General features: G+C 41.5%; 2 protein-coding genes across 4 annotated transcripts in view; one reads left to right on the plus strand and one right to left on the minus strand.

Annotated features, from left to right (window-relative positions):
* MACROD2 (mono-ADP ribosylhydrolase 2) overlaps positions 1-27,576 on the plus strand; it is an 891,867-nt gene that overhangs the window by 102,680 nt on the left and 761,611 nt on the right. The gene's annotated exons all lie outside the window — the stretch shown is intronic.
* On the minus strand, positions 4,276-6,355 carry FLRT3 (fibronectin leucine rich transmembrane protein 3; the record flags this gene model as incomplete). Its single annotated transcript, XM_082481203.1, has 1 exon — positions 4,276-6,355. The coding sequence occupies one exon, from the start codon at positions 6,353-6,355 to the stop codon at positions 4,406-4,408; it is 1,950 nt and encodes a 649-aa protein (XP_082337329.1). The 3' UTR covers positions 4,276-4,405.

The raw sequence follows: 27,576 nt of genomic DNA on the forward strand, positions 1-27,576 counted from the left end.
AAAATTAAATTAATTTGCAAAGAAAAATACATGCTTTCAAGTGTAAAATTTTCATGTCTGAACTCAGTCAATGGGCTTTTCCTTTCTGGCTAAACCACTCCTGGCTAGTTTGGAAGAAGAAACTCCCCAGTTATGGAATAACTTTGTCCTCGGTTAAAAAAATGTTCCCTGGTGGGAAGTGCTGGCTTGTGGCTTGGAGCTTTTGTTGTTGTTCTGGTGTCAGTGAAGAAAGTTAAACAAAGATCAGTCCCAAGGTGATGCTGAAACACTAAACGGTTAGGGTGCCTATATGGCTTTGCAAGCAAGGTTAAGGTGTTTTGAAAGCAGAGGGTATCTGTGCAAATTCTGGTTCCATCCAAAAGTGTCTCAAACAGATGTGGTTTGGATAAATCCAGGCAGATGGCATCTGCCAGCTCACGTTTGAAGATCTTATCCAACTTTAGCTGCAGGTGAATATGTAAAATTGCATCCTCTTACTTAGCAGAGAAGTCTATATACATGTATTATGTCATCAGTAAATTATTTTAATAGCTAATAAGGCTTTATTACTTTTGCTCTTGCTTTATTGCATTTGCTGCTCTACATTCAATATGTACAGCATTGGCACAACATAGCTTGCATGCTAGCTAGTGCATTAGCAGAAGAAATGGTAACTGTGTTCCAAGACCATAATACTTTGATATTGGTACTGTTAAAGCCAGGAGAAAAACAAAACAAAAAACCCAACAGTTGTTGCATTTCAAGCTGTTGTACAAACCTAGGAAATCATAGCTTATAAATTTAAGCAAATGTAGTTCTGGAAGGTACCAAGATGAGACAAAATTAATATGGTTTTCAAAGCACCAGGGTGTTGGGTTGTTGGGTTTTTTTTTTTGAGTCAGCTTTCAGGTTAAAACAGAACTGTGAGCAAATCAGGATAGCAATATAAATAAATTTTAAAGAAGGATGATAATAAAGACTGTTGGAGATACTTGGTGTAGTATTTTAATATGGATGATGCTGATTAAATTAACTCTGCACGTAGGTTTAGGCAATGCTGAAAAAATATTCCACTCCTTGCTCCACAGTTAAATATTGAACAGTACACTGAAATAACATGGAATTAGAAAATTATTTGAGATAAATTTAATGTGGATTAATGTTATTTTGATAAATGTGTTGAGTAAACTGCTCAATGTAGTAATCCGATTTGCCTACGTATATAACTGTCTAATAGAAGGGATTTATGCATGGTGCTGGAGAGCATTGCATGCTATAACTGCAGCACTATGATAAGAAGAAGAGTCTTGAAGAGATGGGCATGACATGGAGCGAAATAGAAATTTGTATAAAGATCAAAAGAAAAGAAGAGTCTAGTTTAAAATCCATCTTTCACTTGTCAAGTTAACACATTTTAATACGATGTATTTTGCATAAAAGTTGCTGTAGAACCTAAGGAAGATCTGGTGTGCATGATGTGCAATTTTTTCCCATGGACATCAATTGCAGTAGGAAGACACACCAGCTCTCCTTCCAAACCTGGCCTGGTTCTCCACAGACGACTGAATCACTTATCCAGGTTTTCACCCTCCTTCTGGTAGAGGTGAACCAGCAATGACTGCGCCAACCTGCTGAAGTTGCTCTGAATTTGTCTCACAGTACATAAACTTCACATGAAAAGTCCTTATGCTTAAGGTTCACATGTAATTATCTCCTCAGGTAGCAACTTTTTTATAGCCTGTATGAGCTTTGAATGGCATCACCCAAGATGCGCAGTAGATGCTGTGTACCATCTCCAGGCTACCTCTAGCTGAGGTACTTCAGGAGAGGTGTGGGACTATACTCATTGAGTGTTCTTTTACCTTTTTCACAAGACAAATTTGGAGTCAACTAGGAAAGAGGTTTTCATGTAAATAGCTTGAAAATCCAGCAGAACCTATTTAATTTTGTTATTGGAGAGCTGATTGCAAAGAACCAGTAATCTATTGCCGGTGACCTGGCCGTCAAGTATCTCTCTGATATGAGGAGGCCCTATATGCTAGCTGAGATGAAAAAACAGGTCCACCTTCTCCATCTGTGTTGGTTTTCCTTTACCATTTTACTGCTTGGGAAGCCTTTTGCACAAGAACGTAATGAGGGTCCCCATCCTTGGCTTTCTCACCCTTCCCTAAATTTGCACCTGGTGGGAAAATAGAGCCAAATAGTTTTATTTAGTGCATTACACTGAGCTGAACACGCAACTGTTTAGCATAACGCACCCCTTCCTGTTACTTCTGGCATTGTGGATCCAATCAATGCTCCGTGTGAAGGAGAAGACATGATTTGTGCAAGGTCCATAGGGAAGCACAGTGCTGCTCCTCCGTCTGGGACCCCTCCACTGCTCAGGAACTGCAGTAGTGTTTTTGAAGATGAAGTTGAGGAAATAGTACCATGGCACAGGAACTTCCTTGGAGAGGAACTTCCCTGGGCACATCCAGAAAATGAGGATGAAAAGAGCTGCATATTACTGAAAGTTTTTGGGGTCTGCGCAGTTGGATCCCTGGCACAATTGTTTGCAGGCTGACTGCTGAAACCATTGGTCTCGGTGTTTGTCACTGTTTTTTCTTTTCATCCTTCATCCTTTACCGGTCTTAGGGAAATGGACAGGGTACGCACTGCTAAAATGCTCTTAAAGTTGAATTGCATTTGGTATACATTCTTTCTTGTCTGAGATATTGTCCAAAATAATAAGTATTTTTCTTTTTATTTGCTGTTTCTGTTGAAAAAAGTTGTATCTCAGAGGGTTGTAACTCCGTGCCTTCCCTCCCTTTCATTGTTCACATTTCAAAGTTGTGAAAACTTGTTTTCCAGGTAATTAATAATAAAGAACCCCTGCAAGTGTGATACTGTCAAGCTGAACAAAGAAGGTGGCGAAGCTCATGACCTGAAAAGTAGTAGCTTCTGAGTGGGTTTGCTATCAGTGCGCTGCAGAGGTGCAGCATTATTCTGAACTAATTTTTCAACTTTATTCATCAATAAGACCAGTATTTTTCATAGTTAAGTTATGTATGAAAAAGTGGGTATTTTATTATTTTTTTTCTTTTTTTAGTTTTTAAAAGCTTGATACATGTAGCGTTGGTTCAAGGCACATACAAGACTGGCCAAAGGGCATACAAAGCACTTTGGTTTTTAGTTGAAGAAACAAATGATTATGGCAACAGAGAGTGGCTTGGGGTTTTAAACATGAAATAGCTCATAGTTCAGTAGGAAGGCAGAAAGAAACATGTTACCTTACAGATTTATCAAGGAATTTCTGGAAAACTGTGACAGTAATGGGCAGTATTCCTGACTGTAACGGCGGTATACTGAAACACATACCTGTACACTGAGTATATGCTTTAAAATAGCTGTATTCCCCAATTGTCTGTTTACCTTCATGACTAAAGTTTTTGAGACCTTGCTTATATCGCCTGGGTTTTTTGTCCTCCTCCTTTTTCTTATGAAACTGCACTTTCAACTCTTTTTCTGTTCAAAGCAGGTTCTAAGTGTTGTCTCTGTCCTCCTGCCCTTGCCTCCCAAATGCCTGTGACCATCCATTGCTGTTTTCTCTGTAATAAGCAGACTATTGGTTTTGATAACCAGAAATCTATCCCTAAGCCATATCTACCCCCTTGGTTTGTAGGGCCTAGCACATTTTTTTAAATTCCTTGTTAGGAGTTTGATTATGCTTTCTTCCTGGGATCAATTTTTTTTTTTTTAACATGTGTCACCAGCCTCAGTCTCATGCATGTCACTGATTTGATGATTTTCATTTAAATTGGATTTCACCACTGTTGAATGGATGTATCCAGACAGCTGATATTGCCCATTACTACACACATTTTTGTTTATTGAATATTGTTGTGGTTTACAGATTTAATAGACCCAACATTGAAAATTCTGTGAGTTTTTGCAACCGCTTCTTGATCTTCCTGATTTGCCAGGTTCAACATTATTTTATTGATACCAAAGTGAAAAATGGCCTGTGCTTACACTTACAAGGATCTCAGATGAATGTTCTGACTGCTCAACACGGCAAGAAAATTCACTTTCACAGTCAACAAGTCATCTTACTCAGTAGAACACAAAAGTTAAATGGTCTGTAACTTCAATATTAGCAAGGAAAATACAGTACAAATTACTAAAAAATACTAAAATATAGAATTGTGGTCAGGTATCCCCACTACATTAATCGCAGCAGTAGCCTGAAATTTGAAACTTTTAATAAAAAGTTCTTAAATATAAATTATATGGCAAATGTACAGTACATTGCTTTGTCAGTCTTTTAATCCAGTGTTTTGCAGTAGAACAGCAACCGTTAAGTCAGTCTTTTCTCGTTTTCTTTAAAAAACAAAACAAAACTGAAAAACCCAACAAAACCCAAACCAGTCTTTCCTGTCCTTCAGTATCATGAGTGTGAATGATCTGAATCTGGAATACCACTGTCTCTGTAGCTCCTGTTACTACTGCTTTCACTGTGGCTGTTCTTGTACAGATTCATGCCATTAGGTGGGAAAATGGTGTGTATTACAAATTCCTCCTTGGACACTTGGTCGTTGGTTATTGGTATCATCTGGAAAGAAGTCTCCCTGATTTCTAGGATGGAGTTATCCTTCTTGGTTCCCGCTTCGGCGTAGTCGTCTTTTCTCCGGCGTCCCTTGCTGTAGGCACAGTTCCGGGAGAACAGGGACCCGTTTCTGTGGACGTACCAGCAGACCAGGGCCAGCAGCGCTATGGCCACTAGCGCCACCGCGCCGCCGATGATGGCGGCCAAGGGCAAGCTGGAGTTTTTGTAAGGTTCTTTCTCTTGCTCCCGGTTGAGGGTCGTAGTAGGGTTGTACATCTTAAGGGGTGCCGTCTCGGTCTCGATGCATTCGGGCGTTTCGTCGGAGAGATAGATGTTGCTGGTTTCCATGGGAACCATGCATACACGGTACGGCGATTCTGGTTCGAGAGCCGTGAGCAAATAGTCGTTCCTGTCGCCTGTAACTATCGTTTCAGTTATAGATCCAAAGGCAGGGCTGTGACCCATCTTGAGCCAGCTCAGTCTTAAAGCAGTCATTGGTAGTGCAACTTTCCAGGAGATATGGATAGTCTCCGTGCTTACTGATTTCACAAATATTGTAATGATTTTGCGTACCGGGCTTGCTGTGGTTCTGTAGTTCTTGTTTAGGTTGGGTGTCTTGATGTCTGGTTGTTTGGTCACAGAAACCGGCCAGTGTCCCTGGGCCGGGTATAACGTGTTTGGTATCGCAGTAGTGATTTGGATGGTGCTTATCATGCCGTCATCCTTACAATCAAATAGTTCCGCATTGAGGTCTTTGATAGCCATTCCACGTACTTTTTCTGGTGCCTGACACATCAGTCCACGTACGTTAACTTTTAAAGGCAATGACTGTAACCAGTCGCGTACCCATTTCATTTTGCACCCACAGTGCCAGGGGTTGTTGCGAAGAAAAAGTTGAGTTATGTTGTCCAGATCATCAAAGACACCCTGAGGTAAATTGCTAAGATTGTTATTGGACATATCTAGTCGATACAACTGCCTTAAGTAAGAGAAAGCATTGGGTGGCACACGGTTGATGTGGTTTTCTTGAAGATAAAGCTTTCTTAGGTTTGTTCCCGGCAAATTTACCGGTGCGGCTGTGAGGGAATTGCGAACCAACGACAGTTCTGTAAGATTGACTAGATTCATGAAGACTTTGTCTCCTAATCCGTGATTATTTAGAAGATTTCCGTCTAAAACAAGGCGTTTTAGATTTGTAAGGTCTTGAAGGGACAGCTCTGAAATCGTGGAAATACGATTATCATCCAGGCGTAGCTCTTCTATCGTTTTAGGCAAACCCCAGGGAATGGTGCTAAGGTGATTTCGGGAGAGAAAAAGAAGTCTGAGATAGATGTTGTCCCGGAAAGCTCCATCCTCGATGCTAACAGCAGAAACGGAATTATCATCCAAATGCAGTTCTTCCAGATAAGGAATTTGTGAAAGTGAATCATAAGTAATGGTCCTTATATTATTCTCCTGCAAATGCAGTTCCTTAACGTACTTAGGGAGGTTAGTGGGGAATTCATCTAGGCTGTTGTGGTATAAATATATTCTTTCCACCCTAAGCAAGTTCTTCAGTTCTGAAGGAATCCCAGCATTATTTATTTGATTGTTCTGAAGGAAGAGGGTAGTAGCATCCTCTGGGATTCCTGTAGGAATAGACGTCAAATCGCGATCATTACAATATATGAAACCCATATCACAGCGACATACTGAAGGGCATGGTTTGGCACTAACAGAATAAGGTGCCATGTCAAGTAACAGCCCTATTTTAGTCCAAACTAGGAAGACGCTCCAGGTTACACTAATCATGGTCAGGAATGATGAGATTTGTATACAGTTCTGATCTTCAACAATCTAAAAAAACCAAACAAACAGAATTATCCAGATCATCAGTGAAGAAACTGCAATGAAAATTCAACTTCAACATTACAGAAGACATCTGAAACACACATATTTAAGCTAAAATTCAAGCTCGGAGACACATTTTACTTTTTTCCTTACATCAGTTTCAATTAAGTTAATAGGTTATTCTGCATAGCAATTGAAAAGAACATTATCAAGTATGTCTGATCTGTGACTTGTTTTGCTTAAGCAAGAAGGCTCTTTCTAAGGATTCCTTCACATTTCACGTCTAGAGACAATCTTTCTTTGCAGATACCAGCTAAGTACAGAGCTGAAGTCACACCAGAGTTCAAGTAAATCATTCTATATCTGAAAGATAAGAAGTAATTCCTAAGCCAGCTAACTACCCAGGAGCCCTTAAGTGAACTGTAAAACCCCCACCGAACCCACAAGTTTAGCAGTAGCTATTTTGGAGGTTCAAAAAAGTCCTAATGGCAAAGCATAAAATGCAGACAGAGATCAAAGGCCAGCTAAAGATTTTTTTTCCCAGGTTTTTCCAAGCGCTCAACGTCACGCTGTGTATCTCACAAATACTGCAGCATACTTTTTTTGGTTTTTGAACTGGAAAGCTCAATGTTGCAACTGGTAGGTAGCTAACAACCTGACGTAGCTGGTAGAGCTAGGGCTTTCTAGTTGACTGGATGGCATATTTCATTACATGCTTAATTTCATGTTTAAATATTTGTCATTCTCAAAAGTCTTCTTACTAAGCAGTACACTAATAAGAGACTATTTGGCAGGTTTAACCACATTTTCCCATCTTATTAGGTCAAACTGTGCAGGGCAGGATAATATAAATTAACTCTTGAGACTGAAATTGTACTTTGCCTTGGTAGTGTGTTTGTACATTGAGCTCAGGTAATTAGAATTTTTATAGCTTTTAAGACAACATAATTCAATTACCATTGTAATTAGGGCTGTGAGAACTTCTGCAAGATGACCTATGCATTAAGCAGTGTCATGACCTTTTCTCTTGTGGGTTCATATATTAATTGCACTTTATTCTCTGAGGCACCAAAAGGAAAACAAATTAATATTGATCCTACCGTATTTAAAGGTACGAGTGAATTTTGTGCTTGAGGATATCCAGTAAAGGAATGTCTTTCTCGCGAGTCACTCTTACGGTTTACTCCATGGAGCTGTGTTTTTCTAGGCGGCGTTTACTCAGACGGTCCTTCTCGGTGGTGTGTGTTTCCTGGCTCCTGGCACGATACTCAATGAGCATTCCAACCAAGATTTATCATGGTACATAAGCACACCAGGCCGGGCCGTAGAAAAGCTTCAGCTTCCCTCTATTTTTGTCCTCGTGTAAAGTCTGTGAATGAAGAGCCTCTTTTGTTTGGTTTAATGCCTTTAGCAGGAATTACTTTCTTTGTAACTCTGACAAACCCTTCTGTGCAGCGTAGTAGTTGGAGGTGGTAACTTCAGCGCCGCGTGATGGAAACTATTCATTATGCTGAGGCTTGAAGGATGGTAGCCTCTTCAGGAGGTCAGGAATGGGGCTGCTTTTTCCTGTCCAGAATTATCCAAGTACCAGCTCTGCACAGTAGCTACATCCTGATACATCCACACCTCTTTGAGAGAACCATTTTCCGACTCTCACTTTTTAACACTTCCAAATTTGTAATGCAGGAAAGAATTCCTCCTGCGCTGCAAGAACGCAAGTTACTCTACCGTAGAAATGTCAGGCAATTCAGATGGTTTTCTTCATTTTAAAAAAACCCACAAAAATATGGTTTCCTTCCCAGAAAACTCCCTTTTTAAAGCTTTCCTTGAACTCTTTAATTCCCTGCGAAAGTAAAAACAAACAAAAAAATTGGAATTAATAACAACTGGTGGAGACTAGTATTCAGAGTTGTGTTGCATCCCCTATATATAAATCATGCTACGCTTATCGTATACATGACTAGCACATCTTGTTTTGCCAAAATATTGGTATTTCAGCAAAATACAGAACTACTTAAGAAAACATTTGGCTGTTTAGTCTCACATTACTGCATTTTTGCTGGAACTGTATTTTTTTTTTCTTTCAGTAGAAAATAAAGTCATCCTGAATTGAAAGACAGTAACAAAATATTTGTAAATGATGTTTTCCACCCGATTACAAATGCCAGTCCTGCCTCCTTGGGGGAGACCAAAATGGTTGCTTGCTTTGTGTGTTTGCTAAACTGAGGTAGATGATGATCCTCTCCTTGGTTTTAAATGCAAAGGGAACCAATTGCCATTCAGTAGTTACTGGATGGAAGAGGAAGCAGGTTTGCTGAATTACCGTATTAATATTTCACGTTGGCAGCACGCCGATTCGGCACTGGGGACTAGCTAGGCATCTGTAGCAACTCTTTGACAAGAGATACGTACGTGGGTTTTGTCCATGAAATGGGCTCAATTTGCGGTCTGAACTTTTAAGCTATTGTATTGGTCACTCTGCACAGTGGAACTGGTGTTTCGATTAGCACTTTATCTGATTTTTCTAACTTAAGAAAAAAAAGGAAAATACTTTGTCTTGGCTGTTCTTCCTTCTTGAAGAACTCCGATTATTTTGTTATTTTGGAATGGTATTTTTAACTTGCGCTACTTCTTATCACTTACTGCAGAAAGTATCCACTTAGATACCAAGCCTGTGTCCCCCGAGAATCTGTCTGAAATAAACAGTTAAATCTGAAATTACAAAAATCCTTAACGTTTCCTTGCTTCTCCCTTTCGTGACTGTAAAGCTACGAAGAAACGGCACGCTGAGTAATGCTTGCTTAGCTCCCTTCACATGGGCTTAACTACGGCAGCTTCTCGTCCTTCATTAAATACTAGACCTAAACAGAAACAGTCCTCTGGTTTAAAACGATTCTCTTTTGCAATATGAAGCAGGCCCATCATGAACTAGATCACTAATATTCCTATAGCAACAGGAAATATGCACTGATACAAAATTCTTGACGTAGATACAAAGTATGCTGCTCTCTTTCCTAGAGAAATGTTGACCAATAAATAAAAAATAAATACCTCCCCACACACGCGCTTTGGAGACAGCGTGACTGTCTCGCGAGGGAATGGTAAAGCCTCGTCTCTCCTGATGCTGCTTTCATGCTCATCTGAGCTTTGGGTTTGCACCTTGTTTCAGCAGTTGTATAATAAAAATAATAACTTACAATGAGAGGCTCTCCACTATGGCACAAATAAGTATTTTAACGTATGCTTTATTTTAAGGTGAAAACTCAATCTGCCTGGCCACATTTTATGTATAAGGGAATGCATGTGTTTTTGTAACTTATGTAATTTGGGTAAGTTATGCAATCAGCGTAAAATGGAACAAAAAGGCTCCGTATTTTGCAGCATCCAGATTTCTTGGTGTGTATTACTGAAGTGTTTGGGGAAAGCAGTCCAGGCTCTATTCCTGAAACTTAAACAGTTGCTTAACAGCTGTAGAAAAAAAAAAAAAGGTAGTTCTTAGGAACTAATGTGAAGTTGTGGTACAGGGTATTTTCTGCAAGTAGATTTTGAAATAGGAATATAAATTTCTTAAATAGGCCTTTGAAGGCTCCAATAACTTCTAAGTACTTCCTAAAAAAAAAAAAAAAAAAAACATAAATCTTCTTTAGAACTTTTAGAGCTGTAAAAAACATGTTAGTATTAAGCAAAACAGAAGCTCCAGTATGCATACATTACATATCTACATGCACACACGAGAAAGTAAGTTCATTTCTTGTACCTTTCTAGAATATAAACTGTTTCCTCTTTGCTCCATTTGATAGTCATCCCTTCATTTATTGCCGCTATTATAATGGCAGTAATGTGTAGGATTAAAATGAAAGCACTAAAGCTCATTAAGTTCTTGGCATTTTTTTTTTATCCCTTCTCTCAAAATTACATGAAAACAAGAGAGAAAAATAAAAGCAGGTCTCTTTGGAGAAGACGACACTGTTTCAAAAATGTGGATTAAGACTATACCCCCCACTCCCTTTTCTAAACTTAGAATAGTTTTCTTCAGGTCCTGATTGTTTGATATCTCGCACTTCCCTTTTATATCTGAAGCCATAGCTGAAAACAATGTTTTTGCATATCAAAGGCTCCAGTGATCTGTCTACAGAGAAGAAGGGAATCCTGCTGCCATGCTCCAACTTTCCCCTTCTTGAGCCGTCTCTAAATATTCCCTGACATCAAGTCATTATAGCTGATCCGGCAGGATGAAAAGAAAAGTGACCCCCACTGGTACAGACACTGTGTCCAGGTTTCTGCAACATCAAATTGGGAGGCTTCATGGACACATGGTTTTGAAAGAAGCCATTACCTTTGAACAGAGCAGCTTTTAGAAAGTAGGTGCTAAAATTCATTTTCTCAACGCAAAAATGACTTTTTTTTGGTAACAAAAGTAACACTGGAGCAACTGAACAGCAGCTTTTTTGCTTATCTTTATTCCAAGTTGAATGTTTTCGTGAACTTTGCTGAACCGCATGGTTAAATTACTTTTCCTGGGACATTGTGTGAGCAAGCGTATTACTACAGATAGCGGTAATGTGTGAGCCTCGCGTGTGTACTTATCGCTGTGGTACAGCTAAGCGGGGGGACATCTTATTTTAAAAATTCAAAGTAATTTGCACTATACAAGAAAAACATACCGAAAAAGAACATTATATTTACTGTAAGATATGGAGTCCAGCTGCACTCCCGTCCCTGTAGGCAGGCAACAGCAAAAAAAAAAAAAGTTTTGGTATATTTGACAAGTTGGGAGTTTTTCTAAAAACAGTGCGAAAGAGATCTTTTCTTTCCAAGCTGTGATAAAACGTGAATAAAATCAAGAATAAAATCAAAACCTGCCTCACTTGAGGTCACACAATGCTTATTTGAATTTCTAATCTACCTCTGTGCTCTCCGGCAGGAATTCTGGTAGTTCAGTGGCTTCTTTCTAACCATCAAAGTAACAGGGGGAAGGGAAACTGCTGGGTATTTTTAGGTTACAAATGCCAAGAGTATAATTTAAAGTTAATATTAGAATATACACATTTGATAAGCCTAACAATTTTGCTTAATCACTGTACCTACATTCCAGAACTACCTCTGTATTTGTTTGTAATCAGAAATGTATCAGAAACATAAAATGTGCTTATCTTTTAAAATGCTTGGGAAGTCTATCTACTGCCTATACTGCCAGTTTCGCTTACAAAGGTCATGCTGCCTCTTAAATAGCTCCACCAACTTTCTTTTTTTCCCCCCAAAGAAGTTCCACAGTGCTAATCTACACTTAAAACAATGCCCATACTTTGTTTTCTTTAAGTGTATTACTCAGGGTTAGTTGATAGTGACAGCAAAATGCTTTCTAAGCACCCTGTCTAGGAGCTGCGATTTCCACGATCATCATATTTCAGGAAGGTGCCCCAGTCTTTTGTTTGGTGCTCAGCAAGCAGAAGGTCCTCTAGCTGTCTTTCCAAGGGGCAAAGAATGCAAAGGATTTTGTTAAAGTGAGAGTGAGCCCTTCAGGCAGGTTGTAGCTCTGTGTTTTGGTGAAATTTGGGGGGGGTTTCTTCTGTTGGGACAGTTTTTATTTTCTGGTAGAAAACGTGCTCCCCCTCTTCTCGTGTGTAGCAGTTGAATATAATACTGCTTTTGCCTTCCTAGTTCTAACTCAAGTGTCTTAAAAAAATGCAAATTGGGATGTGATCTTCCCTCAAATGCAAGCGAATCTGAGTTAGAAATGGATTCTGAGTAAAAGCTTGACTTCACGCCTAAGATGAGCCAAACCAGTATTTGCTGTGGAGGATGGAAATGAACTCAAGAGTTGTTCTCCTCTGAAGTTTACTTCTAAAAAGCTTTGCTGGTTTTGAAGATGCTAGGCTGAAAAGATCCAGACTATTAACGCTATTCCTCCTCGCTGTCTTGTTTGGACTAGGCTGCTTCTGCAAAGGTTGCACGTTTAAAAAAAGCACTTTGAGGGGGAGTGTTTTGCAATGGCTTTGTTTGGTGTTTTAGTGCTCTTTGAGTTTAGCCAATTATGGCTTCTAGGTTTTCTTTTGAGAGCTGCTCCTGAGGTAACTCGCCCGTGCTCAAAATAAAAGAACAGAGAACAAATGCTGCCATTGTTTCAAGGTAAAATATAATTTTTTATTCCCCCTTCTTGACAAATTTAGGTGGAATTATACCTGATAGGGAGTTCCTGGCACAAAACGTCAGGCATGTAAAAATATTACTTCAACACTGGATAAAGTTTCAGTAGTTTTGCTTCTTTCCCTATTAGAACAGTTGTTTGCTCATCTCCCCATGCCGAAATTTGCTCCTCAAACTGTAAGACTTCAAGCAGTCTTACAGCTTCACATTTCTTAAATACTTACAGCTCATTAAAGGAAGAACAGAGCTTGTGATGATGTAATATATTTACTGAACACTTTAAGATGCTTGCCCTAAGTGATTTTTTGGTCCCTTATTAAAAATAAATGCAAGCAATCACAGATTAATTCTTCTACACATTCCTCTGCTTTGAAGTGATTAAGGAAAAAAAAAAAAACCCTTCAGAATTAACTAGCCATTAGCATCCATGCTTTCTGCTAGGAGGAGACAAAGATGGCCATCTACCAACTGAAGCCACTTCAAATAATTGCAAGGCAAAGTTTGCAAACTCCAGCAATTGCTTTGATTAGTCACCATGGCCTTACATAATATCTTTCAACTTCAAGCTATTGGTTACAAAGGCAAAATGAAAAAAAGGGGGAAAAAAAAAAAAAACCAACCCAGAAATGCATCTTTATTTTGTTCTTGCTGGAAAACATATACACTTTATTTCTGAAGATTTAAGCTTGCTGTGAGTTTACTACAGAGTTTTTTGCCCACTGGGGGGTGGTACATACTACAAAACCTGTGCTTTTAAGAGCCACAAGTCAGATGTTTTTTGCTGCTGTCCAGTTTTCTCTGCTTTAATTACAACAAAGTCTGCTGTTTAGAAAAACAGAGGCAGCCTCCGAAGGAGGGAATTTCTAAAAGAGCAAATTTTTATTTTATTTTAGAGTTTACAGAATCTCATTTCCCATGCTTGTTGTACTAACGATGGTATTTAGCTGGTCGTTCCCCAGTGAAATTAAAATGGTATGAATGTACCAAAAAAAAATTAATAAATTAGCATTTTAAATATATGCCAGGGGTTGTCACTGTTTCTGGTATATAGGAGGAATGCAGAAGGCAGGAAAAAAAAATACAGCTTTTAGAAGTGATTAAATGTAGATGGAAAACCAGAAAAGCTTGGTAACCATATGCATAGAAGGATTGGAATAACCTCAGTATATTTTAAGAAAATTGGCTTTCTATAAAGCCAGGTATCCCATTTGTTTACAAAATATTGGAAAGCCTACCTTAAACAGGGCTGCATTGTATGGTTTTGGAATAAATTAAAGGAAACTTGAGGGGTTTTTCTGGGAGGGAGGGAAGGGCACTGAAATCTCTTAAATACGATCTAATGTGTGGCATATCTTGGCAAGGAAAACACATACTGATCTCCCTGGTTTATAGCAGATAATTCTCTTCTCTGTACACTTGAATTGACAAATGCATTTTTCACTCTAATTCAAAGAAATGTTCATCAAGACGCCATATCCCCAGGCGATAGATGGTGAGCATAACTGATGCTTCTATCTTTTGGGGTAGTATATTTTAGGCAAAGAAATCGGGGTCAGGATAATGAATTGGTTTGTTTTTTGTTTTTTTTTTCTTTTAAAGTCTGAATATTTTCAGCCTCTTCTTTTATACTTCTCATCTGCACAGAGGATTTACATGGAAATACAAATGGTGAATCTTCTTTTTCTAAGTGGCGGTAAGAAAATGCATTCAGCTAACGTGCTCTTTCGCAGAAATACGATTTAATTGTAAAGTAATTCTGCGTTTCGCTGGGAGTCTGCTGCACGAAATACTCCGCTGCGCTCCGTTAACTGGCCAGAATGGATCCCTCGAAGAAGGGAAGCGCCTTGAGTTCAGTCCAAATGAGTGAACCCATGGCTAACAGCGCTCCCCGAATTAGTTAATTACACGCACCCGTCGCCGCCTTTGCAACGCTCCTCTCGCAACTTTTGCCTGGATGCACCAGGGTTGTGCTCGAAGAGGGATTAAAATTTCGGCTCCCTCCGAGAGGAGGATGGAGAGGCGGAAGGCAGCTGCCTGCGCAGGAGCATCTGTCTCTTCCCCGACGGGGCTCACCTCCAAAACTAGGCAGGAACCCAAAACCCGCCCCCCAGAGCCCCCCAAAACGGGGAAGATTAGAGGCGATGGCAGATGCGGGGAAAGCAGGACTGGGACCTGGAGGGACTAAGGCGGGCTTCGCCCGGGCAACCAAGTTGCAGCTCCTACTCGCCTCCCAGGGACTGGGTAAAACAAAAGCCTCCGGCACAGCCAAGCAGTGGCCAAACCCCATTTCGGGGCGAGAAAACACGGCGATGAGGTGCGCAAAGGCGAGATTTATTAGCCAGCCGTTTACAAACGCATCTGCTGGGCTCGCAGGAGGGCAGGACCGCCGCTTAATAAACTGGAAACAGCAGAAAAGTTGATTAAAACTAGGCAGGGCCCCCGCCGGTGCCGGGGGCTGCGCAGCCAGCTCCGCTCCCCGCGGAAAGGGGGGCGAGTGGGAGGAAAATTGGGGCCTGTTGCGTTCTTTCTCACCCGGTGTGTGCAACCATTTTGTTCCCCGTCTCCTCGCCCGCAGGCTCGGGGGGTGGGGAGGGGGCACAAACGCTCTCGCCTGTTTTTTTTTTTTTATTATTATTAATTATTTTATTTAATATATGCAGTAAGGGGGGGGGGGGGGAGTTTCCAAACCAAGAGAGAAATGTGGGGTAGGGGTAGGAAGATTTCTCCCCCTCCCTTTCCTCCACGTTAAAAGGAGGGGCTGGGTCCCAGCACAAGCGGAGGAGCCCGGCGGCGTTGCTCCGCGGGTCCCTCCGCCCCCGCGGAAGGCGGTTTTGCGCTGTTTCTCCCGGGGCTGCTGCAAGGCTGGCGCGCACCGCCCGGCCACTTTGGGGAGCAGCGGGCTTTGCACCCCAAGTATACGGCGGGGTGTGTGTGTGTGGGCACAGGCCGGCTGCAGTCGCGGAGGTGGCCGCGGCGCTCCGCGCTCCTGCGCGCCCTGCCGCGCAGCCAGCGGAGCGCTCCCCGCCGCAGCGCGGTGCCCGCACTCCCGGGGCGCCCAAACTTCTCGCCGCATCTTCCTCCTTTAGCTCCGCGCCACCGCCACCCCTCCCCATACCCCCGACCCGCGCAACTCCCCGCGGAGAAAGCGCTTATTCCCCGCGCTTACCTGCGGGGCGCGGAAAAGAGGCGGCGATCCCGGCTACAGCGCGGCCGCCGCGGTAATTCCAGTCGGTGGCTGGGGCAAGGGCGCGGGGAGGCGCCGGCGGCCGGGGCCGGGCGCGGAGCGGTGCGCGGAGCGGTGTGGCGGGAGCTGCGCTGGCGCGGAGCTCGGCGCGCGCCCTCAAGTCGCGGCGGCAGCGGCGAGCCGCGGGGGGAGGGGGGCGGGGCCAGACGTCACCGGGGGGCGGGGCCGGGGAGGGGGGCGGGGCGGGGCGCGCGGCGCCGTCGCTAGGGGGAGCAGCAGGCGGCGCCATGGCCCGGCCGGGGCGGGGGAGGGGCGGCGGCGCCTCATCCCTGTGGAGAGCTGGGGGGTGTGTGTGGGTGTGCGTGTGGTGTTTCTCGGTTGTTTCTTAATTTTTTTCCCCCTTTTTTTTCCCGTGGTGGCGTTGCTGGCCGGGCTGGGAGGGAGGTGGGCGCCCCCTCATCCCTTCAGCGCCGCGAGTTCAACCCCCAGTGGCCGTTTTGGGATCCCCCTTGTCCGGTGGGCTCCTGACGGAGCGGACGACAAGGCCGGGAGGGTAACCCCAGCCGCTGCCTTCCCTTTGGTTTTGGCCCAAAGATGGGGGGTGGTTGCGAGTTGCACAAGCGCCTTTAGAAGGAAAACATTCCTAAACTGGTGTCGCTCCCCTCAGCTGCTGCAAACGAACATCCGTGAGTGTCCTCCTCCAAAAGCAAGGGCCGGGCCTCGAGGCGTTGCGGGCAAGGGTGGCCGCTTCGGGAGCTTTACAGGTTTTCTCGAAGGTGTTAGTGCCTAACCCCGTTTAAAATCAGCAAGTGGATAAGCGCTGCCTGGTTTTCGTGCTCCACCCAGGACGGCGCTCGCTAGGAGATAACCTTATCGCGCCCAGCGAGGCTGAGATTGAGGACGGGTGAGGCCCGGCCCGTCTGCAGCCATCAGGGATTTTTCGTTGGACGATAAACTTTCTACTCTTCTAACAAAACCAAAAATTTATAGCGGTTATAGGACAAGCTAGAAAATATATTCCCCCTGGATGTTTTTTCATAAAACCTAGTTTCCCTTTATTTGTAGCTTATAACTTACACAAGTAGTGTTGGATTTGGCAGATGTAGTTGATGTGCCTGCTGTTGTTTTTTTAAATTTTCCATCAAAATAGGGGTTTCTTTCAAGGCAGACAGCCGCTGCCTTCACGAGTATCCTGTTCTTATTAGCAGTGTGTAGGTCATCTCGGCTGTCTCCTGCTTCAGTGCAGTGTTCACTAGCATGAGGAGCCGATGTCCAGGGGAAGGCAGGCTCCCGAAAACCATCTCTGCTGGCCCCAGCTGTCCTGCGGTTGCACTTTTTGCCAAGACCAGCAGACAGCAAGGCCAAGCTTTGCTAAGAGAGCTTGGTTTCTTTAAGGCCTACGGAAACCACCAGAAAGTTGCATTTGTTGCATTTTTTGCATAAAGTTTGAACACTTAAATTCCCTTTGTTTACCTTTTGGCAAAAACGATTAGGTAAACTAGAAAGTGTCAAACATCATCCCTTCTCGAGAGGAATTTTAATAGATTTTTGAATGCTGCTTGATGTATTTGGTATTTAGAAGTTTGCAATGTTACATACATGCTGTATTTATTCAGCTAATTAAAAAAAAATCTTAGATTGATTTTCCTTGACAATGAGGGAAAAGCATTTTTTTTCTTCCTTCAATTCTAATCTTTCTCTGAGCAGAGTAAAAACTAATAATATATTGACTTCAACTTAAGGTGCGATTGTCTGCATTGATAGTCCTGGTAGAGTGATCTGTGTCCTAATCAGCTCAGTATATACAATTGTATTGCATATAAATCCTAATGTATATAGAACATGTTGCATGCGTGGCTGTATGGATACATATGTACATATACTATACAAATATAGGTCTGCTTGATATTACAGCGTGTCTGCCTTGTCATATGGGACACAACAGTGGGCTATGGTAATGCAGAAGGCCTTTTGAGATGCTGCGACTATCCTGTAGATTTTTTTTGAACTGAGATTCTGTTCAGATTATTGTAGCATTTTTCAAAAACATCGTGTGTTTGGTATTTCTCCTGCCTGACTTAGTTGTATAACAGATTCCAGCTTTTTGCTGCTGTGCTACGTTGCTAAGCCTTATACATATATCTGTGGGATATTCATAAAAGATGTATATGGTACAAATTCAGATATCTTTCGGTTGTATTCCAAAGCTGGCCCGGTCCTTGTGGCACCAGTTAGAAATATTCCTGGAGAATTCCAATGGGCATGTGAGAAATAATTAGGTTTTACCAGGTCACAGCTGCTCTGGAGTAATGAAAGGTCTTTAATCTGCTGTTGCAAGCATATTTTTGACAGCATTCTTGTATGTAGACTCCTTAAATATATACTTCTTAAGAACATAGGTAGGCTTTAAAATACTCTCTACAGAAAAGCTGTATGTTAAGAACTTGACCACTTTCTCCATCTTCTTCTTAAAACATAGAAATTCAAGGCCTTTTGAATTCCAGGAGAATGGAGGAACTCTGTTAATGCTGATGCAGCTACTCATATATGGGGAATAAAAATATGCATATGTAACACAGATGTATCAAGCCTTCGGAACGGAATGAGATGTTTTAATTGAATGTCTAAGTTAAAATAGTGTTTTACCTGTATTTTGTTTATAAAATTAATTACCGCTCATGACATGGAGATGAAAGTTCTTGTCAGACCTATAGGGAAATTACCTTTCGAAGACATGGCAATCTTGTTAGCGTTTAATGGGCTGAGAGAGTTTAAAAGGTGGTAGATGGGAAATTCAAAGTACTTACACTACATAATGTGTTTCAAAGAGTTTTAATGCAAGTTTATAACACACACTTGTAAGGTGCTATTAGGTCAACATGATAATGATGATGCTTTTTTTTTTTTATTGCTTTTTTTTTTTTTCCTGAGCACCCTGATGGTATGATAAGAATCCCAGTTCTGGGAACTCCCTCAGCCAAAGGTTGACCTAAATGACTCTCTCTATGACTTGAACAGGCTGTTTGGATCTACTTTGTCCTGCTGTAAATCAGGTTCCAGACATAAACGTTTCTGGGCAGGACATTTATGAAATGTTAAGAAACCAAACACATTGACCGGGAAGTGAAATTGAATCTGAGATCACTCATCCTCAGTGCAGAGGAGAGTGAGCTGTCTTCAAGCATCAAAACTAACCATTGCTTCTTCGAGATTCCCAAGGACAGATTTATTTTAGATAAAGCTGAGAGTAATAGTTTGATATTCAATGAAATACCCTGAAATGAATGTTAGTGGGTTTTAGCTTTATGCTTTTATCAGGTTATATTGATTTTCCAAAGCAGGCTGTCCCAAATCCAAGCTAGGCATTGGTTGATTTGTAGAGACATGTAAGAAAAGAAAACACTATAATATATGAACTTTGGTATGATACATGTCCTATAAGGTTTTCTGATATTGACTTAAGTACAGTTTCTCAGCAAATACATATTGCAGTTTGTATTAGAGTTTAATCTTTAAATGCTCTGAACCATTTCACAATTAGAATCCAATTTTGGATACATTCCTTCAAAAATAAATGCCTGTCAAATTCAGCTTTCAGCATTTTGTGTGTACATAGAGTACCTTGTCAAAGTTGGTGCAGCAGCTCTGTATCAAACGCAACAAAAATGAGAATGTAACCATGCAAGACAGTCCACGGTAGAGCTAAAAAGCTATGAAGAGTCTAAAACTAAATACTTGTTTAAAATTAGATGGGTTCAAGAGTGCTGCTTTTTCTTCCCTGTCAGAGGAATGTTTGAGAGGTAATGGTTGTAATTGTGATTATTCTTTTCTTCTGTTTGTAAGGGCCAGGAGATTAGACCACTGCACCTGTGTTTTCTGCCCTTCCTCTCCCTTCTCTTTGTGCTTTCTCCCTGTTCTTCTTTCCAACTCTGCTAAACAGCCCCAGGGAAAAGACCTGTCAACTCAGAAACACCCCTGATGCAACCACATCTCTATTTTTCCTAAGGCAAATAAACAGTTTTCCTTATCAGATCATGTGCTATTGATAGCAAAATTAAGTAACTTAATGGGATACTTGAAATTGCAAAGCCTATGAGTAAGGTGTTTATCTTTTTTTATTTACAGAACGTACAGAAATGGATAAAGAAAGCTGACTGGGTAAAGTCTGTACCAGGAAAGTTTGCTCCTAATGCTTAAGGCCCATTGCTTTTTGTATTTAGAAGGCAATTGCCTCTCTTTGTTAGTTCTCAAGCCATGAAGCCACCTCGACAAAGTTTTTAGGAGAAACAGAAATAACTCCTTCACAGCTATGAAAAACATGGAGGTTTTGGTTGCAAGTTTGACAAAGTAAGCGATAGACTTTCTGTAAGCTTGGTGTGGCTTTGAAAGGGTGTTAAAGGAAGGAAAAATAGTGTTCCCTGAAAACAACCTTGAAAACTTAGAAGTTGTTAGTAACGTCTAGTATGTGCGAGGAAGAATCCTGTCGAGGACAAAACTTCTTCCCTGAGAGTAGTTCTTGTGTTTGCAGATTCAAGTTTTAATGGATGCAGCCTATATTGAGCCGAACAAAGCAGTAAATTCATCTTTATGCCTGCCTCTATGTAAGTGTTCTCAGTAGTAGAGAAAAACTAAAACTAAAAAAAAAAAAAAAACAAACCTAAATTGCCTGAAATGTTAAAGAAAATAATTCTGGTGAAGTTTTGGCCTTGGAATCCTTTTCTTGGAGCTTTAATTGCTGCTTACGTGACAGCTGCCCAAAAGTGGCCTTCAAGAATAGCGAGATATGCAAGGCAGCAGTGATTTGTGGCTTGCTAAGAAAGGCCTTGGGATGGATGACTCCTTTCTGTCCATGTTCCTGTTCCTGTTTTGCCTGTTGGTGTTTGTGAACTCTTTGCTGCTCCTACTGTTGACTGTTTAGATACAAAGCAGGCATCCATTTGGTCAAAAGTCATGTTTCTTGTTGGATTCTTTGGGTCTAGCAGGTGCATATCCATTTGAAGATTAAATCTGCTTTCTCCGTTACTTGAGGAATTTGGCAGTTTTCAGGATGCTTTTTGGATTAAAAAATCTGGGTGCTGGAAGTTACATAGCAAAATATGAAAAAGTTATCTTAAGTGCACTCAGATTGCAAGTTATCTTGAAGTGTTATTTACCTAGATGTGAGAATTATTTGACTGAGTGTGACTTTGCTTTACAAAATTAAGGCCAGTTCTCACATTAAATATCTTGACTCAAAATGAGATTCTCTCAGACAAAGAAATATTTTCACGGAGGAGTTAACATTCCCCTGGTGATGTTTTTTATGGTGGAATTTCCCCTCTTCTGAGGTGGAAGTTTAAACAATGCCTGTAGCTAAAAGAAAAGTTACATTTCCATATGCAGTTTTCATAAATCTTCGTTCTTCATAGCTATATACTGGAAGCTTGAAATTCATGTTCTTTCTCGCAGGTTTATTTTCTGGCCACCAAAATGGTTATTCTCCTGGTCCTTTCTCTTTGTTTTGTTTTACTTCCCGATAGCCCCAGAGCTTTTGCCGCCTCTCTCTTTCCTTTCACCATTGTCAGGCTCTCTCTGCCAGGCTTTCTGCATACACCCTGCCTCTTACCCACCTCCTCTCCTCCTCCTGCAATGCCCAATAGCTGTTCTTCTGCACATCAAACCCACACAGGAGCATTTACATTCCAGCTCTTTGTGCATTGATCTTGTGCCATGAGAAGCTGCCTCTGCTCAACTCCCTTCTCTCCCTCATTGTCCTTCTCCTTTGGCCCCCTTTTATGTGCTAAAGAGTTTCCTATTTTCTTTCCTTCTTCTGTTGGTTCCAAATTAGGTGAGCAGTTTCACGTAGGTCTAATCTTTTAAAATTACAGTGGCCAAGTCCTGTGCAGATCTATAATGTATTAGTGACCCGATTTGTATATTTAGCGTTCTTTGTAAACTTAAAGCAATTGCGTGGATGTAGTGCTGGTGAAGGCTTTAGGTGGTGATCTGTTATCTCTAGAAAAATGTACACCCCCCCGCTTTGCATGCAAATCAAATCAAAGCATTAGCATGCTATTTTGGCCAAATGCACCACCCTAGTTGTTTGCGTTGTTTGTGTCTAGTCTGTGTTAACATCTAGCAATAAGCTGGAGTCTGTGCATTTGCTGATTTGCTTGTGTAATACCTGGGTTTGAAATTACGAAAGGCTATGTGCCAGTGTTGAATGTATGAATAACTCAGAAGGAAGGACTAAGTTTACATTGTCTGAACAGATTTGTTTAGTTGTAAGTAGGGGTGATTATTCCGTCTTTGTCTATTCAGCAAGAGAGGGCGTTTCAGAAATGGCTTTGCACGACAGCAGTTAATGCCGTTGGCAGAAAGTTACAAGTTGATATGGTGATTAAAAATGAGTTAACAGGAATTTTGAAATTTCTCTGGCCATGAGGAGTGTAGTTACATTTGATGAGATTCTGACTCAGAAAAGGGATATATATGCAGAAACTTTATCTCAGTTGAGAAGACAAGCCGCTCTTGTACGAGAATCAACTCCACCGGCACCATCTGTGTGAATCAGTGTGGAAGCTGGCTTGGCTTCAGCATCTGCTGGCTGTGGAAAGCTCCTTGAAGCTAAACAGGAAAAAAGAAGTAGTTGTAAGGCATATGTGTATTCTTTCACATTTGCCTTTCCTAGTTATACATTATTAATACTGATTTTACTTCTTACCAGTGAAATTTTGTCTCAAATTTACCTGGAATGTAAAGGAGATCTCATTTCTAAAGTGTTGGATTGCTCAGTGGGAGCATACTGTTTCCTTTGGGTCTCAGAAGCACATTCACATTGGAGGGTTTCCCAGGTATTCCTAGAGCGATGCCTCTTCAGTTTTCACCCGTGTCCCTATTGCAACACCTGGAGAGAATGACTAGGAACACTCATGAGTGGAGAGCAGCTTTGCCCTGCCAGGTGTCTGCCCAGAGCTTGCTGGTAAGCACGGAAGTGAGGAGAAGGCCTGAGACCTGGGAACTACTTTGAACAGGTGATGGGCGTGCATTATTTAGTTGGTATGCCTTGCTGCTACGTGAGGATGAAGTTCCTTGAAGTGGTAAGATACTGAAGTTTCATGGGAAATGGGATCTGAAAGTCATTTGAAGCTTAGGATCTGGAGCAGCGTTCTACTTTTTTTTTTCTTCCTTAATCCATCTTTAATCTCCTTCCTCAAAGTTTTTGTTCTTTGGCCTTTGGTGAATGCACACTAATTGCTGCTGCCAGTCCCAAGGCCTTGGGGGAAACGTTGGGAATCCTGAAGAGAAGCAACCTGTAGAAACCCATATGAGACCTTCAGCTCTGTGACTCAGGAAAATGAAGGCATTTTGGCTGAGCTCAGGATGAATGTGGCCGTGCATCATGTGCAGCATGTAAGAGAGACACCTTGTCTGAGAAAGTGACAACAGTGGCTTTATTACTGAAGAACAGAGTCTTTCTGACTCTGGGTGGTTCAGAGAAGTAGGAGATTGCAGAAGGCAGGATGGAAATTTTGAGGTATGGCAGCTGTGTGTTAGATGAACGCTTTCATCAAGGTCTTGTATGTTTTTCCTCTCACCTTAAAAGTAAGAAAAACAAACTTCTGCCTTTCACATACATACTTGAGCATGTTTTTGTCTCGCCTAAGAGTGGGCTACACCATAGTAGCTTTGTATCAAATTCAATGATGGGGGAAAAACATTTTCAAAGCTGCTTCACAGTCACTCTCCCACCTGCCTCCTCTGCCCTAAAACCCACAACTCTCCACTGAAGGCTTGTGGCATCAATGCCAGAGGCTTCATCTTTATTCCCTTTGGAGAGGAGCTGAAGGTCAAAGGCAGGTCTAGGTCTGCCAACCCAGCAGGGAAAGCGAAAGGCTGTAGTACAGTCATTACAGCATAAGTGATGCCGTGGAATAGAGAGATCAGTGATATACGCTCTTGGGTGGTTTGGCTTTTCATTTCTTTGCTTGGTTGTCTAGATGGGTTATAAAACCAGAATATAAATCAATTTCTAATTTTCAGGTATTATGACAAAACTTGTAGGTGTAAAACTCAGTTTTGCACGTTGCTATGAAAGCAGAAATTACTTGGTGGTGTGATAGGGCTGGTTGGACCTGTGATCCGAATCAAATATGGTGTGTTCGTGGTCCTCATTAAAGTGTTAATTTCTCTATTTCTAGATAAGCAGGCTTTCAGATACAGTACCATGTGTGAAAAATATTTAATTTCCACTTATTGATGAAAAAAAAATAATCTTCATTTGAATGAGAGAAACAGACCAAGTCCCCTAATTAAAACTGGAGTAGTTCTTGACCTTAACAATGGTTCTTTAAAATCATGCATTTCTAAAACCACCAGCGGTGCCTGAACTAGCACATTATTTATAGTTGTTGTTCAGCTGATGTGTATCTCAGTATGTCTTTCCATAGATTAAAAAACACGCAAGATGCTTGTTAGAATAGCAGCGTAGTTTTATACATAAAACTTCAAACCTTTTACAAATAAAATGACCATAGTATCCCCTGAGATACAAAGTGCGATTTTTGGAAGTAACGCTTGGAACATTTGCTTTTGTAGTTTTAAAGCACCAAAACCAGAAGTTTGCCTTGCAAATGCCAGCAGATGCAACACCCAAACTCCAAGAGAAGCTCAGGAAGAGCTGTTAACAGCTGCACTGGGAAATTACCTTCATATTTAAATATGAACACTTCTAAAAATAACATCAATGAGAAATGAAAACTCTATTTGTTGTTAGCTTGCCTAGCGTTTGTCTTTATTTCTAGTTTATGCTGTTTTACGTTATTGTTCGTGGATATAACAAAGCCTATTTCATTTCTTCTTGATCATTTTTCCCAGGGGATGTAGAGAGGCTCTGATTGCAATTGTAAATTCTTTTGCGAACAAGTCATGATTGCTATGGATTGTTCAACCACAATCATTTTGGGCCTGTGCCGGGTCAGCACTGTACTCTGTGCACACAGTGGCGCCTAAAAGCGTATAACAGAAGGGATTCAGGTTATTGAGTTCAGTTCGCTGATACTCCAGGCAAGAGCATCTAAAAATGGGTTTTAACAATACAGCTGGGCTGTTACCATGGCTGGCTGCTACCACAGAGGGCAGCCCCATCTCTGCTTTTGCATCAGCGCTTGCGTTTGGCCAACCCTTTAGTTAGCTCAGCTGCCAGAAAATCACACTTCCCCCCAAAATAAAATATGTTCCGCCGGTGCTGCTTTTCCGTCCAGCTCATGATGGAGCCAGACAAGTGCTGGTGCCTGTGCCACTGCAAAAAGGGAGCGGGACCATCCTCTTCCGCTTCAGCTTGCTGGTTAGGTCAGGCGTGCTGCACTGTGGAGCTGAAGTTGGCTTTTGTGGTGGGCTTTTACAGTACTGCATGCAGGTTTGCTTCTCAGAAAGACGAAAAGTCGGGTTTCAAGCCTCAATGGGGGCTCAGCTTAATATCCACGGGTTTAGTGGAAAATCTCTGTATGTGTGTGCATGGAACGGTTTCAAGTAGAATACATCAGCTGGAAGAGCAGATGATCCAGCTCTGAATGACAGCCAGTGACAGTGCACGTCACAAATTGCTGCTGGCTCCGTTTCACTTATTTGTTTATTTACTTCACCATCCTGTGCTGCCTGCAAAACAACTGCAAAGCCCTGCTGCCTGCTAGTTAGCTGTGGTCTTCCACCCACCATCACCATTCAAAACTGACTTCAACGCTGCATCTGTGAACTTCTGCCTTAGAGCTCTTGTATAAACTTGTTCGTAGTAAACGTGCGAGTTTGGCATATGCAGCTATCAACTTTCTTATGGTTTATGTCGCCTGTCATATTACTGCAAAAACAGTTTTCTTCTTTGCTTTTTAATTTCTGAAACTAAAAAATACTCAGTTCTTTCTGTAACCTGTAATGCCATGTCTACTATATTTTTTAAAATGAAGCATACCGTAACATGCTGGAGCTGTCACTGTGGAATTACTTTGCTGTTTTCCTTATGGTCTTAAGGATTTTAATATGTTGGCAAAATGCCTCATCGAAGGGCTTGTGGTATTGGCATGGAAACTGGCACTTTCGTCAAATTGTGTGGCAGCTGTTCGTTTTGTCATGACTAGCAACCCTTTGCTCTCTTGCAATGTGGTGCTTCCGTTACTTAAGACTTCGAGTGGAAACAAACAGTCTTTTGACACTATTGATGGAACGTGCTGCGTTTATTCTGGTGGTCACCTGAGCAGTGGGGTTGCTGCTTGGTAGCTACCAAGGACAGTACAGTTCATCAGTTCATTAGTCCTGTGCAGCCAACTATGAAATCCAGCCACCTTCTCATCCAGGGGTGTTTTGGGTTCTTTTCCCTCTCAGAGACGAAGAGAAGTCATTAACATTGACCATCAGTTGCTTTTGGAGCGACATGACTGTAACCAGTGTAAACCCGGGAACGCTATGGAGAAACACAGGGAACTGGCCGTTTGTCCTTTGCTGTGAGATCCCACTCTGTAGAGGACTGTGTACCAGAGAAGCATATCATATATGCTGGGCCAGAGAGCCAGGAGGATACGGGATGGTTTTGCATTCTCGTTTCAGCTAGCAAATATGTTGCTGTGTTGTGTTTGCAGCAAAAAGCAGAGGTAGATGAGAACGAAGGCAGCCAAACCGTAAGTCGTTTACAAGAATAATGATGAGGCATCGCTGTAACAGGCACTGACCTGTTGCTGGCCCGAGAAGGATTGCGCCTTTCCTCTTTGAAGCTATACGAGTTTAATAGTTTTTACCTGAAAACTTTCTAATTCTGTTGGATATCCTTATAATACTGTGGATAGATTTACATATATTTTCTTTATTTCATCTCATGGCAGGAATATATTGCCTGGATTAAATGCATCTTTTTGAAATTGCAAATTAAGGTTCCTTTAAAGTTTTTGGGTTTGCAGACTGAGCTAAGCCTTTTCGAGATTGTTTCAAAAGTGGGTGTTGTAAATGCAGGCATCAGTGTGGTGTTTAGAAAACAGACGTTAGTTGGTATCTTCAAATCATCTGACTTTTTCTGGGTTGAGAGGGAGAACACTGCAGACAAAGAGGGCTTTTGAAACCTGTGCTGTCAATTTGTGTGTCCTGTTGCCTGCCAGCTCCTTTACCTCTTTCTGCATGGCTTAGTCATCCTTGTAGTTAGTGGTGTGTCTCCTTTAATGTAGGTACTTGAGGCCTGTGTTTTGGGTCTGTTATTTCAAATGGAGTTAATAGAATATGCCTTTTGAAATTTTAAAACAATTACTTTATAGTAGTATATTGCAGTGATCTGCAGCACAGAAAACAAATTGGTTAGGAGTACAGGAGTAAATAATCTGCTGGAATAAGGCACCCCCCCCCCCCTCCCTTTTAGGAGAATAAAGGAAATATTTTATGGCTTCTAGAACTTTTTTTATAATCGAGTGTGACTGCTTTCCTCCGTGTCTTTGCTCTGCACAGATGTGCACATACATATTTTCCTTACATTCCAAATGTTTCTGATCAGAGCTGCTAGTTTTAGGCAAGAATGTTGTTAGGAAAATACCAATCCTGGAAATGGCAGCTATTGAAAGATTAGAAGTGACTGAAAACAAAATCTTGTAAAAGAATTTCTAATGTAATTGTAACATAATTTGCTGCTGCTCTTGCTCTGCTATGGCATGATTAAGTACTGAATTTGAATCAGCTTTTAAAAGAAAATGCTTAGTTTCATTCCACAGCACAATTGGCAACTAAATAAAAGTTCAGACTGGATTTTTTTTTTCTTTCCAGCCTCTTTTCACAGAGAAAGAAAAATGTACATAGAGTCTTTTGTGTTTTGCAGAGAGGAAGTGTAGCACAATAGACCGTT

Source organism: Vanellus vanellus (assembly GCF_965231255.1).
Source record: "Vanellus vanellus genome assembly, chromosome: 3".
In the NCBI taxonomy this organism is placed as follows: Eukaryota; Metazoa; Chordata; class Aves; order Charadriiformes; family Charadriidae; genus Vanellus; species Vanellus vanellus.